Source organism: Vulpes lagopus, chromosome 19 (assembly GCF_018345385.1).
Source record: "Vulpes lagopus strain Blue_001 chromosome 19, ASM1834538v1, whole genome shotgun sequence".
Taxonomy (NCBI): domain Eukaryota; kingdom Metazoa; phylum Chordata; class Mammalia; order Carnivora; family Canidae; genus Vulpes; species Vulpes lagopus.
The window spans coordinates 44,436,427-44,455,286 of record NC_054842.1 but is presented as its reverse complement, the minus strand read 5'-3'; the positions used below and the strand labels follow the sequence as shown (position 1 = coordinate 44,455,286).

The following is an 18,860-nucleotide window of genomic DNA, read 5'->3' as shown; positions in this document are numbered from 1 at the left end:
GAAAGGTGATCCCCTTAGCTTGGCCACCTGGTGCCTCTAGGTGGTAAATGAGGATTCTAGCCTGTAGGATAGAGAGCACTTCCCTGATGAGGAAGAAGCAGAAAGAGGAGAGACCTGAAGAGAGAACCCAGTGTAGTATGTGCATAGTGTACCTGTTTTCTTGAAAATGTCTACTTTTAGAGGCAGTCAGCGGAGACAGAGTAGAAAAGAAGGAGGAGGAGGCAATCCATTGTAAAGAAGGCAAAGGAATGGCAAGAAGAAGGGATATCAACAGGGTCCAGTGTTGTAGGGAGTTTGTGGAGTGTGTGAACTGAAATAACTATTGGCTTTAGTGATCAAGAAGTCTCTCATTTTTAGCTAGAGTTAGATTTAAGTTCATTAGAAAATGGCACGTTAAATTTGATAGCAATAGAGGTAGGTTGAGTAGGAATTTTATCTTGTATGGTGATTTAGAGTTTGCTAGGCATTTTAATAAATTAGGGCAATTTCTAGCTGTACTAGTTCCCTATTTGCAGTTAAATAGGGAACTGCAAATAGGGGATAGTGATTTAAGAGTTAAAGAGTATGGCTATTTCACTGACAGATTTATTTTATGTGAAATTTCTCATTAAGATTAATAGTGGTTATTGAGAATGTATATAATTTGTGATTCTTCATAATTGTGTGATGTTATTGAGTGTAACACATTTTCTTTTATGATACTACTTTTTGTATCTTCAAAATGTTAAATTTGCAAACAAAAACCACATAAGGCATAAAATAAATGCAACAATGAAAGCTTTTTACTTGTAAGAATACATTTTTATAGAACTTAATCTATTGAACACGATATTTAGCCTTTTATTTATCTACCTCTATACTTACCAAGATATGTATATATATTTATAAAATATAATAACCACTTGCTAAATATCAGGTACCCTTTATTGCTTTATATATGTTAACTCATTTCATAAATTTCTATCACAACCTTAGGATTTAAGCGCCAACTGCTTTACAGAAGAGGAAATTTAGAAGAGATTGAACAATTTGCTCAAAGACACTAGTACATGGTTGTGTCAGGAATCAAACCCAAGCTGCGTGTCCTCAGAGTTTGTGCTATTAACCATTATATTGTCCTATCTACTATATGTCAATCTATAGTCCTCCCAATGAAAACTCTTCTTTGAGTTCTACAAGATAATTTTTGTTGTTAACAACATTTTTTTAACGTCATTAAAAAAATTCTATGCCTTTCAAGGCATATTAGATGTACAGAACTTACTGTAATACCATCAAAGCAAGTCAGAATAGGGGATCCCTGGGTGGCTCAGTGGTTTAGTGCCTGCCTTCAGCCCACGGTGTGATCCTGGAGTCCTGGGATCGAGTCCCGCATCAGGCTCCCTACATGGAGCCTTCTTCTCCCTCTGCCTGTGTCTCTGCCTCTCTCTCTCTCTCTGTGTCTCTCATGAATGAATACATAAAATCTTTAAAAAAAAAAAACCAAGTCAGAATAAAACTGAACCAAGCTAGGAATCTGGTTTCAGCCCACAGGAATCTACATAACAATGCTGGTGGCTTAACATGTGTTTTTGAAGAAAGTATTATTGACCTGCATTAAACATAATAACCTGCACTTTTGTGTCAATACTAAGTGAAAGTTCTAATTGAAGCAAGAGCTAAGCTAGAGGTATGTGGGCATAAACTTTGCATTCTTGTTGCCCCTTAATATAACCTTAGCTTGAATGTCTTAGTAGATAGAGATTGGGTGTTGTGAGCTACAAATTTGAGAACTTGATTTTCTCTTTTTCACACTGTAGAGTGGTACAGAGTGTGGAAAACAGTACTGGGTTGAGAGACTGCGTTGGAGCAGATCTAACAATTTGGTGTGTGAGGAAGGCCACAAGAAAGACACTTTGAAATTAACTTTTTAATTTATGATGTGATTCACAGATAGATGATATTAATGATGCAAGCTATATGTCTCTATCAATTCAGTGAACTAGTCTTACTAACTAGGTACTATGTTCAGTTATTTCTAAGATGATAAAGGATTGGGTAGGTCACCAATATACAAATGTAAACATTTCAAAATCTTTTACATCAGTTTTTTTTTTTTTACATCAGTTTTTGTGCCATCTAAACATTGTTGTTTTGTGGCAAAGTAGGTAGTATATATACCATTTGACTCTGGTCTGGAATGCTAATCTTTGTTCCTATATTTCCCCAAATTGATAAAATTGTTCTGTATCTTATTTTTTTCTTAAAAGATTTTATTTATTTGTTCATTAGAAACACACAGAGAGAGGCAGAGACACAGGCAGAGGGAGAAGCAGGCTCCATGCAGGGAGCCCGATGTGGGCCTGGATCCCGGGACTCCAGGATCCTGCCCTGGGCCGAAGGGAGGCATTCAACCACTGAGCCACCCAGGCATCCCTCTTTCTGTATCTTATTTTTATAGTCTATAAATGAGGGTTTACGCTTAGACCAGTGGTTCTCAAACCTAGTTTCACTTTGGGTAGTTTAAAAAAATGCAAGTGACTGGCCCCCACCACAAACTAATGAAATCAGAATTTCTGGGGGGAGGGGGGGTGGGGCCTATTCAGCCACATGTTTTAAATGCTCAGATGATTCCAATGGGAAGTCAGACTTGAAAACCTTGAATTAGATAATCTCCTAGATTTCCTCCTGATTTCAGATTTTATTATTTTAATTGATTTGCTATATTTGTTTCTTAGGTTCAAATTGCAAACTTATTTTTTCTGGAGGTCAGAGTTCTCTCCATAATTTGGGGTTTAAAAATGTTCCCTCGGTCCCTTTTCTTTGCTCTCCATCAAATCAAAGAGGGAAAACCACCAGCAAATGCTATATAGATGCTTTCCCCACGTCCTGGGACTTGTTAAGTGACAACCAGGGTACTGGAATAACTAAACTTTAATTGTGGAGTGCTCTTCTTTCCTGTTCTTACCAAGTCAACAACATGTTGCTACCCCCTGCTTCACATGAATGTTTGATTAACATTCAGTCAGATGCTTTATTAAAGCAGTCACTCCTAAAAAATTTTAAACATCTATCAAGCTGCTGCAGCCCTATATGGAAGAGGAAATTCTTTCTAAATCTGCATTAAAAAAAATCTTTTAATATAATTAAAAAAATTTAAATTTAAAATACTGCTACACAGTTGTACAGAATAGTAATTCCTCTCCCCCTATCTTCTCATTTTTGAAAGTGATACATGATGGCTTGGAGCCATGTATTTTTGGCTATCTGTTTCTCCCAATTAGAATCTACCTCTTGAGAGCGGTTATTATGTCTTAATTCTTCTAACCTATCTCTCAAAACTCCAAAATTCTGGACTGTGAGGGAGGCATTCCATAAATTCTTACTATTAAATGACTGTGATACAATGCCATGCATGGCTTTAGTATGCTCATAATTTGCATATATATGTAAATATACATAGCATATATATATATATATATGTGGAAAGTGTGATAGTAGTAATCCTTTGGTGTTCTAGTTGCCATTTGCAAAGTATGTTCCTATTTGGACCACTTTGTTTTTTGCTGCCAAGAATATCTAGTTTGTCTGGTCCTGCAATTTCTCAGTATCCATTAAGAAGGCTGCCATTTTAAACCGGTGTTCTAGTCTGTCCTCTTGTTCTTAACTTTGCTCACTTTTGGTCCACTTACATAACTGAGTATATCATCTTTGAAATCTTATTCCCATCCACTTGTATGTGTAATGAATGTCTAGCATGGTTGTGTTGCAGCGAGAGATCTATTTGGATGTTAGTGATTGTGTCACTTTTTCTTCAGCCTTTTAGCAACTACTGGTTGATAGGTGATTGCTGATTAATGTTCTTTAGGGATGGGACTTATTTGTTTTTTTGGGCATTTTTCTAATTCCACCGAAGGAGCTTCCAGTAAGCTGACTCTAGAAGTTGTATGTGATGATTCTGGCATTTTAAATTTCTATAACAATTAGCAATTACCTAGGGTATAGATGTTAGTTCCAGGTTTATACTTGTATCTTGGGTTAGGGAAGTAGTTTATAAGGTGTGGCCAGCTAGAATTATTGCAAGGAATCCACGGATTCACATATATATGTGTATATATATATTTCTATTTTTCAGTCCACAAATTTAAAAAGCATAATGGAAATAAGTATAGGTATTTGGTGGTGGGTTGTTCATGAAATGTTTAAAGGCTAAATAGCAGTCTTCATGCTAAAAATATTGGATGTCATGGCTCTAGAGAGTGATGCGGCTAAATTGAGTCTAGTCTTGTGGTTTCAATCCACGTTCACTCTTTTTGGATCAGTCAGGGTGTTATTTTAATTGAACAAGTTTATGGGTATTAATTTTGCTGTTGTTACATGTCCTGCACTGTGCTAGATATTATGTGGTCTGATAAGAGACCTGAAGTGTAATTCTTTCTTTTAAGGAATTAAGTTTTGCTAAGTAGTTAATGTTTCATAAGCAGTTCATTGGGAATTTTCCATTCTTCAGTTCTGAGGATTGAAGCTGAGAAATTATTTGGAGACAAGGCATTTTTCTACTGAATATTTCCAAACTAAGATCAGTGGGATCTTGCCATAAGAGAAAAAACAATTTTACTTCCCATGATCTGAGTTAATGGTCTTTGGTGAAAATGAATGGATTTCTTTTCATTGCTTAAAAATAGAAATACCTGGTTATGTTAGCTACAGAAACCAAATGAGAAACCATCATGCACCGTGGTCAAGATTATAGGTTTTGGTTTTGTTGAAACTTGGGATTAAATCCCAGTTTAGGGGATCCCTGGGTGGCGCAGCGGTTTGGCGCCTGCCTTTGGCCCAGGGCGCGATCCTGGAGACCCGGGATCGAATCCCACATCGGGCTCCCGGTGCATGGAGCCTGCTTCTTCCTCCGCCTGTGTCTCTGCCTCTCTCTCTCTCTGTGACTATCATAAATAAATAAAAAAAAAAAAAAAAAGAAAGTAAATCCCAGTTTAGCCAGTTACAAGTATAGCCTACCTCATAGGATGTTGTGACAATTAATTGAGATTGTTAAATCAAGGGCCAGCCACAGTGACTGACTTGTCAGAAATCTGTCATTAATTAAAAAAACACACAAAGTCTGAAAATAGCGAAGAGTAAGAGGTGCTTAGACACTAAAACAAAAGCAACAGAACTAGAACCTTTATACCTCTTTCTTAATCTGCCACATAAATCTCAGTTTAACACTCTAGGAAGGGGCTGGTGAGAAGGACAAGAATCTAGTTTCACCTGATCAAAGTGACTGAAAATTTGCCCTGCTTATTTTCCTGCAGGAGCTAGGGAAGACTGTGCTTGCATAGGTCAAGGCCAAAAAAGGAGAGTCCAATTAAACAGCAACAATAACAACAAAACTGTTGAGTTTGCCCCAACTAATTCTCTTCAGTTCCTGTGAGGATAAATGTTGTTGTTGGGGAACAGGAAGGTGGATAAATTAAACCATAACTTCATATTGATTTAACAATTTCTATTGACCTTGTAACCTTGTAAAAGTTCAATGTAATTTGCTTTTCAGAAAAATCTTATCCCCCACAAAGGGCAAAGTGTATCCCCTGGATTCACATGTAATTCAGAATCACCTGTTAAAATTGAAGTATAATGAGCAATTCTAGATGTTCTAATCCTAACTTACAAATTCTAAAATTTCCTTTAATATTTATAAAAAGAATTAGGGAAAATAACAATAAGTAATAGGAAAAACTTACAGTAAGTTGATGCTATTGGGCCATAGATGTAGCGGGTTTCATATCGAGTTGCTAGAGCATCTGTGCCGATCTTTGCAACTTTGTCCTGGAGAAAAAGGAAAGTTAGAATTGGCTTGATAAGAAACCATGTAAGTGCTATTAATTTGTTGGGGATTTTAAAAAAGTAAATTTTACTGGTTATTTGGCAATTGAAGATCAAAATAAAATCCGTGGTTAAATGAGAAATTTATTTTTGGTAAGATATATTATCATTGTGAAGACTTCTAAATGTGAAATCAGTTATAAACAGTAATGCCATATCTCATTTTGGATTTCTACTCTTTCTTCTCTCTCTCTTGTTTCACCCTCTCTCATTCCTTCTTCTTCTCCCTTTCCCTGCTTTCTTCCTTTTGTCGTTTCTTGTAAAAAACACATTCTTTGTACTCCCTTTCAGATACTTTTTGGCTGTAGATATTTGTCTCTTCCAAAGCCAGTTTCTCCCATGTTCCTACTTCCTTTGTTTTTATGGGTGCCACACTGCCAAAAGGACTTTTTCCACATTGGATTTTAGCATGTTGAAGGAAGAAATGTGGTTGACTCTTCTTTAAAATGGTTGTTAAATTAGAGTTTCTCTTCTAGGGTGAATGCATTTCATGACCTTTAATACACATTAGTTTTTCATGCTAGGAGAATGATTATTGGAATGAATTTTAATAGAATATAGTAACTAACATATTTGTACCCTCAATGAAGATTTATTTTTAGTTTGTATGTGTAATGTGTATGACCAAAAGATAAGTTTTTTCTTAATTTAGTTGCTGTGTAAAAACTCTACTCAAAATGGTTTGTTGCGTATATTTGTAATTTTAATCCATAACACCGTTTTCCTAAGGGCAGACTGAAATTGCACTGCTATAGCTTTTCATGAACTAATCAAACTCATGGGTTCAGATTCTCAACTATATTGGCTAAATAAATGAGTACGGGCCACATATTGCTTGTATATTTTCTTTGTTGTATATATAAAGATGGTTTTAATGACTGGTAAATCTCTGCTGCAACTGAAATTGAATGCTGTTGTGTGGAATACAATGGACGGAAGTCAAAATGACAATTGTGACTTCTTTTTAAGAAAATTATTTTTAAAAATATGAGGCAGTATTGGAACCATAGCTTTTACTGAATGCATTATATTTGTCAGCCCCACATGGGATCTACGACACTGAACTTTATCTGCTTTATTTCTTTTGTTTTACAGCAATTAAAAATATCCCTTTTTATGGATATTCACATTGCTGGTCCTTGTGATGTACTGGAACCCATATGCAGAAGTTTTGTTTGTTTGTTTTAAACCATATATGATCAAATTAGTTTTCATACAAAAGAAAAGGATGCATAGTGGATCTTTGTTCTTGAAAGACAGTGTATTCTCAGTGAGGAAGCTTCACAAACATTCATAGCGTTCTTTCTTTAGATATAAAAGAATATTATTTCCAAGTTGATTAGGAGGATAAAAATACAATGAATTTAAATCAATATGGTGTTTTAGGGACAGAAGTAGGTATTTGCTGTTCTGTTAGACTTTTGCTGCATGTGGTTTTACAGTATGGCTATGGTAAATGTTTAATTTAACGATCTGTATAGTAATGGAATTCTACTCTGGATGGCTTAGATAATTTTCCCTATTGGCTTTATCGTAGAATCACATTGAAAGATTTATCTATATTTTTTTATCACATGAAAAAATAATCTAGGAATTAATGATTTACTACTCTGGATGGCTTGGATAATTTTCCCTATTGGCTTTATCGTAGAATCACATTGAAAGATTTATCTATATTTTTTTATCACATGAAAAAATAATCTAGGAATTAATGATTTTAACTCTAAGGTAAATTTTATTCTTTCCCTTGGTACTAAAATGTGAAACTCTTTCAACATAATGCAGTTGTTCATAAAAGTCAACGGTGGTGTCTGTCAGTGTATAACCATAGTTTTTTTTTCTACATACCAGGTCCTCATGGTTAGATGGCAGTTTTGATGTATATCCATAGGGAAACAATAGCATCTGGGAATAAGAGTGGAAGGTGATATAGGCCTTGATTGATTTCAGATGGCTTCGTATGAAGTCAGTGACAGCTTTGGTCTCTTTCTCAGACTCTGGTTTTGGGCCCCGATATATATTTGCACATGGATTCTTGGTGTTCTGAAAAGCTGCAGTGGACATGGGTGGATGAGATCACAATCTGTTCCCCATCAGAAAAACACCTGTCTCTTCTGACGTGGGCTCACAAAATGTTTTAAACATTTTCATCTCCCAGGCTTACAGGGCTGCCTCAATGTCTCTGGTGTCCTAGTCATTGCAGACCAACTTTGTACACACAACTCAGTGTGTGACAGACCCAGCCCACTGGAATATTCTTAACCTTATTTGTTTTGCCTCTGTTTCCCAGGGTTATAGGAATAATATACCAGAAGAATCCCAGAGCCTGGAGCCGGATAGACCCCAGTTTCATTTCAACCTCAGTCTAACTTGCTGGGGACTGGTATGAATTACCTATTTTGAGTCTGAGTTTCTTCAACCCATTTCAGCAGGCAGCTTTTGCTTAGCGATAGCTGTTATTATCATATTTACTGGTAGAATAAAATTAAAAACTGAGGGTATTTTCAACCAATTTAGGTAAGAAAAAATGTACGAATTGAATTAGTGGTGGTAATTTCTCCTTGAATATATGCAATGATGAAGTCACATTTGTGTAGCAACTAGAGTGTCATCTGATGTAGCCTGCCTCTGCTTATCATTGCATTTCCATTAAACCTTTTCACTTTCTTTGCCCCAGCTGTTTCTTTTCACTAAACATCTGAAGAACTATCTGTATGCTGGTTTTAACCACTGATATTTCTCAGCTTTTATCAGACCAGGAAGAGGAGGGACCTGAGACCTCTCTTCAGATTATCTGAATTTTTGTACATCTGGATTATGCCTGATTTTTAGCAAGCTAGATGTATTAAGTAAGAGATGGTTTGATAAATAATCCCACCCTCCCACTTCCTCCCATATAACAAAACATTCATAGTATTTCTAAGGTAGGGATGATTATCTTTTATTATTTAGATTAGAAAATTTAACACTCAGGAGATACATATTTTTACTGAAATAAGTAGTGGTTTAACTGAATTTGGTATCTGAATGCTCTTTTATAGATGTTTTCTTTGAGATCAAGTCTACTACTCACAGTTCCACGAAGCATTAAAGTTCCTGTTGAGGTCAGTGCCAATGCATTTGGAGTTTTGGTTCTTGGAACGATTTTTTCTCCACATGCGGTTCTGTGGGATTTTGAATGATAGAAGTGTTTACATCAGATCAGTTTGCATTTTTCAGTTTGATCATTTCAGATCCTCTCTGCGGGTTTCTATAGCTTTATTTGAAATCTACCTAGTTAACTTGAGGTTCCTTTTCATAAAGAAAAAAATATACTGTTTTCCTATAACTTGTAATATTTTCAGAAATGTTGTTTTTTACATTAATATTCTAAGATCTTGATAAAATAATTTAGGTAGCTTTAAAAACTGTTGATTAGTTCTCGGTACTAGAAAATGATCAACAATGTTCTGAAATTACCTGTAATTTAAATTATAACTTTATTGTATCTTTTACCATTTATAGATTTTAGATGTAAAATAGGCTTGTGACTATTAGAACATAATTGTCACTATTTTTTTAAATTTTTATTTATTTATGATAGTCACAGAGAGAGAGAGAGAGGCAGAGACACAGGCAGAGGGAGAAGCAGGCTCCATGCACTGGGAGCCTGATGTGGGATTCGATCCCGGGTCTCCAGGATCGCGCCCTGGGCCAAAGGCAGGCGCCAAACCGCTGCGCCACCCAGGGATCCCAATTGTCACTATTAGAACATAATTTTCAGAGAAGAACTGAATGTGGTAGTATGTGTCTGAAAGTTCAGTATTAATCTTATTTTGCAACAGTGGGTAAATAAAGGATCCTGTTAAAGGACAGATAGACATCTTTGTTACTCTTTTATTTATTTATTTTTGATACATTTATTTCACATCAAATTCTGTTTCAGATAGATTGGAATACAGTGCCTTTTGCTTTGAGAACTGTGTTCATAATGTCTTTAACTGACTTTTATTTTTAGGTAGAATGTGCTTTTGCCATATCATATCACATACATTTCTTTTATAATTATTGCTTTATTTCATTTTTTTCATTACTAGCTTCAGCAGTGAAAATTTTATATTTTTTCAAAGACACCTATGCAACCAGGAAATCATGCTTGCCTTAGCTTGAAATTGAAATTCTTAAAAATATGTTTGAGGTAGAATTAACTGGTTACTCAAACCTTAAACTTAATGCATAGCAGTCAATGTACATTAAAGTCAGTAAATACTATAATCATTCAAATGCAAACGAGACCATAGACCATTACCTGTGTCCATGACCAAATATATCCATCAACATTGAATACAGGAAGAACATAAAAATTCATTCGGTCCAGGAGTTTGGTCATAATTTTATTTTTTCCATAAGTTTTGGTTGCCTGTAGGAGTAGGAAAAAATTTAGCTATTGGTGTAAAGTTTATCACTATGTGGAGAGCTGTGGGTATAATAGTAATAACTACCACTCTTTTTGTCATTTGCCCAATATCACATGATTTTAAACATATATCCCCTAAGTAGCATAAAAATAAGTGACCCATATAAAAATCACTTATTCAGACTGGTGAAATTAATTGAACTGAATATTCTTTAAAGGGTCACTTAATTGTCAAGGCTGTAGCATACTGCCTATAGCATGCAAGGTATGTTTTACAGGAAGAACAGAGACCAAGTGAAAAATTAGCAGCATACCTTGTTTTAAATGGATTCTTTCCCTTACATCCTTTAGGTAAATATAGAATGAGTTTGTAAGCATAGAAATATGTGAATATTGGAGAGGATTCATAAATTAATTATAAATAGGATTAAAGAAAAAATATTCCATTAATAAAAAACTCAAGCATTTCATTTAATAAAAAAACCTCAAGCATTTAGATTGTCCAGTCAACTCCTTTTTTTCCACCAGATTTCCCATCCCAAATTTCTATAATTATCTATACTTTCTATGGCTACCTAAAATCTTTCTCATTCCTGAAAAATCTCTTCCAGGTACATCTGTTCCAGAGCCACGGGATTTCTCGTAGCCCTATCACATGTATATTCCTTTAAAGGTCAAGTAAGGGGAGCTCTTGGCTATCTGCTGGAAGAGATGAAACAACTGCAGGGATAAATCAGTTCTGGCAGATTCATTCCTAGTGGAAGTATCCATGCCCAGAAAGCCATTGTCATGTTGTATGCAAAAGCTGGTGTAAAAGAGAAAGTTAAAAGATGGTAAGGGCCAGAATAGACTAGAATGAGAGGAATAACAACTCTTAAGCTGGATTTACCTTTAAAAAAATGTGAGTTATTTTTCACTTGGAAAGGAAATTAAGTATGAAAATTCCAAGTGCATGATTGGCCAATTAAATATCTAAACAGAAACTAGAGGTCTGTGCTTTGAGCTCACTGAAGAAAGGCCAAGACTGTAGGTTGTGATATGATTATCCATATTTCACTGTAGGATAAACCATATCATAGCCCCCCAAAAATTCATTTAGTTTTATAAACTGTCAGCTGGAATTCAAGCCGTTTGAAGGAAGGTGTCAATTTTATAAAAACCCCAAAGATGAGTAAAATCCAGAGCATTTATTTCTTGACAGCACCAAATGTGGGCCCTTCTAGTTAAGTGGAACTGCACTCATTTGGAAAGGGGTGTTGCCACTCAGTGAAGTGCTGGAGATTTGACAATCAAAGGAGAATTGCATGCGCGTTCCGATTCACTTACCTGATAGACAAACCACTGGCAAAATGCTGGGGAGATCCATTCTCGTGCATGAATGCCACAATCCATAAAAATAGCCTTTTTTCCTTCATTCCCTTTCCCAACCTATTTAAAAATGAACTTGAGATATTATTTTGCATGAGCTCACACATTGATCCTTTGTTGTCCAATAACTCATTCCTATGCTCAAAGCAATTCTTTCCCCTGTCTTCTGTTGAATAACTAAGTATGTACATACTGTTTTCAGGGAGGACCATGGCACATATCCTTAAATGTCCATACATAATTCATAACCTGTTACATAGTCTATTTTTCAAAAAATTTTCCTGGTGTCAGAGTTGCTTTTAGGGTTTTTAAAAAAAATCAAAGTATTTTGTTTTTATTATTTTATTGTTAACACCTTTTGGTCTGAGAAATAGATTATATGTTGTTTCTGTTTCTGCCATTTCGTTTTGTTTTTCCGGGTTCATTAATGGGATGTTTAGCTTCAACTGGAAAAGATTTTGTAGTTGTGTTTGCAGTGGGGAGGAGGAACAGTGGCTGGATATTTGAAGGGCTGTCATTTTGAAGAGAATTTAGATTTGTTTTGGGTAGGTGGAGAGAATGACTGGATGGGAATTCAGGGTAAGGAAGGACTTCCCAGTTATTAAGGGCATGCTTCAGGGAACATTGGCTTGGGATGTAGAAAAATCCAGCAGCAGCTCAACGGTAATTGTCAGCTCCATTGTAGAAGGAAATTCCCTGTCAACATGGGGTTGAAATGCCTCATGTACTGTTCCAGGATCCTATGATTCTGTGATACTTAAATTTCTCTTTTCTTCATGACATTTAGTCATCAGCTTTACTGAATTTTAATGGATGGAAAACTGTTTTATGTACCAGAGATATAATAAATTCTTATAATGAAGATTTGGGATAAGATATTTGTCTGAGTTTGCCCTTTGTGTCCCACCTAAAACTACCTGTCACTGCTACTTTTGAATGGGTATTTAGAGGTTATATGTGTTCTTCAAAATTTTTTTTTCATCTCAGAATTCATTAGTTGTGTGACAAATTAGCTTTTAAATTCATATTTTTCAACAATAATAAGAGTCAGTAGTTCTTGAGTTAGTTTTACCTTGAGAACATATAGAGGATTATCTTCAACAGTGGTTCCGATTTTAATACGAGAGACCATATCAGGATGCTTATGAACCATTTTTTCAGTCCAAGCAACAATCTTAAGAACAAAACCAATTTTGAGGGATTAGAATTAAAAAAAAAACTAAATGAGAACAAATGTTAAGGGTTATAGTTTTTTTGAAGTACAGGTACTTTATACTGTACCTTGTCCCAGTTATTATATTTTGCATAGCTGTGCCTGCCTGGGATATCTTCTTTAACATCAAACTGTTTCTCAATCTCTTCTTGTAGATCATGAATCAAGATTCTGTTTGACAGGGGAATGATAAAATACACATTGAATGTAGAAAAAACCCCCGCAGTTATCTTTCATTTACAGATATTTTCTCTTCCTTATTCTCTATCTTAGATCAAGTTTGCTCTGTTTCTTCATTATTCTCTAACCATCTCTTTTAGAAATGTCGTGTGTCTGGCTTCAAATCTTCCCATTTATCTAGAGCTATGCTTTTCACTATGGTAGTCTAGCCACACAGGGCTATAGAGCATTTAAAATAGGGATTCTCCAAAAAAGAGGTTGCTGTTATGTCAAATATATACTACCTTATGAAGACTTTGTATATAAAATTCTGTAAAACATTGCACTAATGAGTTTTAGATTCATTACATGTTAAAATAATAATATTTTGAAGTAATTATATTAGGTTAAATAAACTATTTTGCTAAAGTTAATTTTACCTATTGCTTTTTAACTTTTTTAATGTGGCTACTAGAATCTTTAAAATTGCACACATAGCTTGCATTGTATTACCGTTAGTTAGCATTGGTCTATAGTAACTCTCTTTCTTCACACACACACACATTCACATACACACCAGACAGGCAACAGTGCATATTTTTATGCACAAATTTGTTGACCATCCCTTATCACTTCATATTTGAGAGGTGGGAGAAACTTTCTTTTTAAAGGTTTTATTTATTTGAAAGAGAGAGAGAGAGAGAGAGAGAGAGAGAGCTGTGCGGGAGAGTGCACACACAAGCAGGGGGAGTGGCAGAGGAGAGGGGAAAGCAGACTTCTTGCTGAGCAAGGAGCCTACCATGGGGCTTGATTCTAGGACCCTGGGATCATGACTTGAGATGAAGGCGATGCTTGCTTAACCAGCTGAGCTACCCAGGCACCCCAGAGGTGGGAGAAACTTGAATAACAGTAATCGTAAGCATTTAGCACTTACCATGTGCCATTCATTGCTTTAACTACCTTATGTACGTTAACTCATTTAATCTTCACATGAAATTATTATCCTCATTTTACAGATGAGAAAACTGAGACACGAAGTGTTACTTGTCCATAGTCATAGAGCTAGAAAATTGTTAGGGTGATTTTGAGAGGGTGAAATTAGAGGCAGAAGGAATTGTTAGGAGCCTAATGTTGGGGACCCAGAGAGAGGCTTTATACCTCAACCCTCTTTTCTATTTTCATCTCTATTCCTGAGTTATCTCATCTTATCATCTCATTAAATTCCATGGCTGTAATGGTTGCCCATATTTGTGCTTCCATTTCTGGACTCTCCCCTGAAGCTACCACTACCCTGGCTCTTCTCCTACTTCTCCTGTGGCTTGTGCATCCAGCTGCCTACCTGATATTTTCACTTGAACATCCATTTGTTTAATACGGGACAGGTCCTGCTTTACATACATTATTTTGTTTTTATCATGTTAATATTATCATCATTTTAGACATGAGGACATTGTTGCTTAGAAAGCTTAAATACCCATAATTTGTGTGTGTTGGGGTTGGGAGTTTGAATACAACCTTGCTTGACTTTAAGATTTATGTTTCAAAAATACCGTTGTCATCTCATATGTACTCAAATATTTTTGTATATTTTGTCTATTTGAGGATTTTCTATTGTGCTCCAGTGAAGTTATCCTCCTCTTGTGAAAGAACTAAACCGTATTTAATAATATTTGTAATATTGAATTTTATTATTTAATGGAGGGTATCCTTATTCTTGTTTCCAAGTTTTTGACTAATTTTACCTGCTCTTAGTAAATGTTTGGTCTGAATCATTTTAGAAGTTATTAGAATTATTAGAAAAATATAAGTTTTCATTAGAATTGTACTGTTAGAAATAAATTTGAGAAGAATCTTACTCATAATGGACCATAATAAAGCTATCTTTTTGATTCTTCAGTAAAATTTTGTATATTTTGTTTATTCGTATATCTTTAATAGTCTTGTGAGTGGCTTTTTTCTCATTAACATTTGAACTGGTCATTCATACATTAAAAAACATCTCTGGTTATACCTATCGATTAGCCACCTTATTAGTTAAAAACGATCTTTTTACTTTTGATAATTTTTTAGTTATACCATTACGGCTTTAGGGTAGTTATTTCTTTTATAAAAAATTATACTTTCTGCTTTTTTCCCAATAACTATTTTTCCCTCTGCTTTATTTCACTGATTAAACTCTCTGGACAATGGAAAATAATAGTGGTAAAAGAGGGCATTCTATTTTTTTTTTCTGCTTTTAACAAAAAACCCCTTTCACCACTACATATAATGTTGATTGCCACTTGAGATTAATATGGTGGTATCTATATGATCAAATTATTATAGTCCATTGGTGTCTAGTTGCATTGAATTTTATTATTAAATTCATTAATATGTTAAATATAAGTTGCAGCCATCAGAGATTAACAAATGCCCTCACAAAAAGCTTCATCTTATTTTAGATATTATTATAAAAGTCTTATTTAGTCTAGAAGGAATCCATTGGACATAGGTAAAATGATTAATAGAAAGCAAGCATACTATCAGTAGGTGATGGTTAACAGCCAAAAAAAAAAAAAAAAAAAAAAAAAGGAAAATAAACTGCATAAACAGAAGGATTTAGCAAACACAGGGGTCAGTACTTTGGTGTAAATCCAAGTGACCCACCATATTTTAATAAGTAGATAGCCTTTATGGATATAATTCTTTTATTTTTTTATTTTTTGATATAATTCTTTTATAGCACAGTGTGGAAATTTGTGTTGGTAATGGTAATTCCTTAACCAAATTAAACTATAGTATTCACTATATTTTGCAGGGTAGAGATCGATGGCATATAATAGAGATATTTCAATGAAATATTTAAAATCAAGTATTATTTGAAGTTGTACTTGAACAGTTTCCTTATTTGGATTATATTTTCAATTGACTTCTTATTAAAAAAAGGCATTATTATTATTGATGAAATGCCTATATATTTTCCTTCTGTTAGCAGTAAATCCTATGTAGGAAGATGCTATTTTTTAACATGTGTTCTAATCATTTAGGACAGTATCATACACTCTTTCACCTCCATGAACCTAATCATAAAAGGAAGTAGTGACCTGGTGGGAAGAGGCTCTGTGGTCATTCTTGAGTCCCAGCGCCATATTGGCTTAATACTTTATGTGATCTTGGATGGGTTAGTTATCTCTCTGAGCCTCAGTTTACTCACTTTTACAATGGAACCAAACGTGTCAGCCAGGATTGTGGTGAGGATGAAAGGAACTGAAATGTGGGAAGTGATTAGCAAATCATAGGTGCCCCATGAAGCTCAATATGATACTGAAGTTTAGTCTCAAAATTGACAACCACTTCCCAGACTTAATATGTCTTTAAACCAGGCTTCGGTGATGTGTAGTTGTTTGACTCTGATATCTTCAATTTCTTATGATAATGAACTATGACACTGTAGCACCCACTCTACTTGTCGGTTTTTTCTCGCTGATTGACTGACTGATCTGAGTTTGGAGACAGAAGATAAATGAGGAATACTTCTAATTAGAGTTTATTTAGCACATGACACCAAGTACTACTCATGAATATTGATTCCCATTAACATTACTGACAAACACATTATTATGCACATTATATCTAATTCACTGTATGCTTGGCTTTTTGACTTCTGGTGAATCTGGGATTTCTCAGAAGAAAAAATTATGACAACAGATTAGGAATCAGGTGTGGTATGTTGCACTAAAACTCATAAAGCCTGAGAGAGTTAGAAATTATATTTTGGGTGGTCACTATAGATATAATGAATTTCTTTTAAGTTTTTGTTTAAATTGTTTTAAGTTCTAAAGAGGGTGTGAAGCTTTTGCTTTACCTGCATTTATAGAAGTAGTGGAACCAAGCAAAAGAGAAATATTATGGTCCCAGAGGTTGATTTGTAACATAAGGTAGTATTAATTAGTCACAGGAAGCTCGTATCTAAGAATATTTTTAGACTTACACATATCAATTTAGCTCTTGTGATAACAGCAGCAAAAGAAAGTCGTGTGAGCTAAAATACGACCTTTCCATAAAGCAGCTGCATGAGGACATCAGAATGGTGCCAGATTGTTGCTGATAGGGACTAGAAATTAAGCCTAAGGCTGGAAATTAAGAACCAGGGCCAGATGTTATTTTCATGAGCCCTTCTACTAACCAGCAGCCAGGCTTAAACAGATGAAACCAAATTACTTTCTCCCAAATATTATTTTAGCGCTCCAAGATTTGCTTAATTTGTTAAAGAAATTTGTAAATGTAGATGAAAGGATAAATAATTATTATTGAGGATTTAATGATGTGAATGGCTAATGTTTATCGAACCTTTCTTATGTGCCAGGCATTCAGCTCAGCATGGTATTTACATTTTATCATTTCATCTTTATATCGTCACTATTAATTGGGTACCATTATCATCCTCAAAGGTTAGATAGGGGTTTCCAAAGTTGACACAACTCTTACAATGCAGAAGTGGGGATTTGAACATAGAGGTGTCTGACTTCAGTAATCCAGCTGTGAGCCATTATATAACAATGCTTCCAGTCACAAGGAGTGAATGAAATCCCTGGGTATTGACCTTAGACCTGTAGTCTTCTTAGTCTACTGAGTATTGTGCAAAGTTCTCCCAGTTGACTAGCCCTCCTGGAAGTCTGTGTCCCAAGGTTAGGAAGTAGATAATTTCAGAGAAGAGGCAAAATAAATCCTATTTTGACAATTTCAATGTTCCCTCCATCTGTTGCTTTTAGAGAGTAACTAAGAAATGGAGAATGGTAGGCCGGCCAGTGTATGTGACTGCCATAGGATCTAGGGTGTGTGTGTGTGTGTGTGTGTGAGATGGCAAAGCACATTCCAGGAATGCAGAGTCATTGTTAAGCTGTTTTATGAACTGGAGGTCTGGATTGCCTCTTTTCCTCCATGCCCACATTCCAGCATAAAGGCTACTCCAAAAGCATGATTTCAGATTTCTACAAGATCCCATTTGTCCCCAGTAACTACCTAATTGGGTTACCATGTATCCAACTTGGCATTTACTGACATGGATTTCCCAAATTTGAGGCACACCTCTGTGTTGGACAATAAACTTTAAGGCACTAATTTATTTACTAGGAGGGGAAGGGAACATCTAGTGATAACCTCTAGTTATCCTCTGTTGTAGAGAGTGTGTATGTGTGCATTCATGTAAACACATGTGAAGTGGTCTTCTCCTTACTTGTGAAGTAAATAAAGAAAATAGGCAAAGGGCAATTTTTATGGTCCCAGTCAATCTTCATGAAACCTCTATGAAATACCACTTTAGAGATGAAGAAAATGAGGTGAAGAGAAGTTAAATAAATTGTCAATGTTTAAATACCTAATGTGTAGTTTAAATGGGACTGGACCCAGACAGCCTCACTGAGAATCCACATTCTAAATTACCACACTTTATGCTTTCCATCATGACCAGTTTCTCTTTGCCTTTTGTAGCAGGTATCAACCTAACCTGTTTTACTCTTGGAAATTACTGTATAAAAATGTAGAACAAAAGGAAAAATGAATGGGACAAGACATTAGAATGATTTATTTGATTGGAATACTTATCTGATAGTAGTATATATATACACTTGACATATGAATTTGTGTCTGAACATTATTAGATAATTAGACATTAATATGAAGTGTCAATGGTGAGTTTGATATAGATTGGTCAGTTTGATGCAGATTTCTTTTGCATTTCTCATATAATCTTATGTATATCTTACTAAGGTTTCACTTAATCGTATCATTTGTTTTACTATATTTGTGCTATACCATATATATTAGTAGTTTATTTCTGTTTTCCTTCATTAATAGTTCTTTATTTTCTAATTTTACCTTTTG

General features: G+C 35.0%; 1 protein-coding gene across 1 annotated transcript in view; it reads right to left on the bottom strand.

Moving 5' to 3' along the window:
- Positions 1-18,860, bottom strand: part of CPA3 (carboxypeptidase A3) — a 29,266-nt gene that overhangs the window by 4,605 nt on the left and 5,801 nt on the right. The window contains exons 4-10 of the mRNA XM_041734308.1: positions 12,908-13,010; positions 12,699-12,800; positions 11,585-11,686; positions 10,151-10,261; positions 8,936-9,026; positions 7,711-7,913; positions 5,721-5,805 (exon numbers count right to left, since the gene is read on the bottom strand). Of these exons, the coding sequence (XP_041590242.1) occupies positions 5,721-5,805; positions 7,711-7,913; positions 8,936-9,026; positions 10,151-10,261; positions 11,585-11,686; positions 12,699-12,800; positions 12,908-13,010 (797 nt within the window). The remainder of the gene's footprint in view (positions 1-5,720; positions 5,806-7,710; positions 7,914-8,935; positions 9,027-10,150; positions 10,262-11,584; positions 11,687-12,698; positions 12,801-12,907; positions 13,011-18,860) is intronic.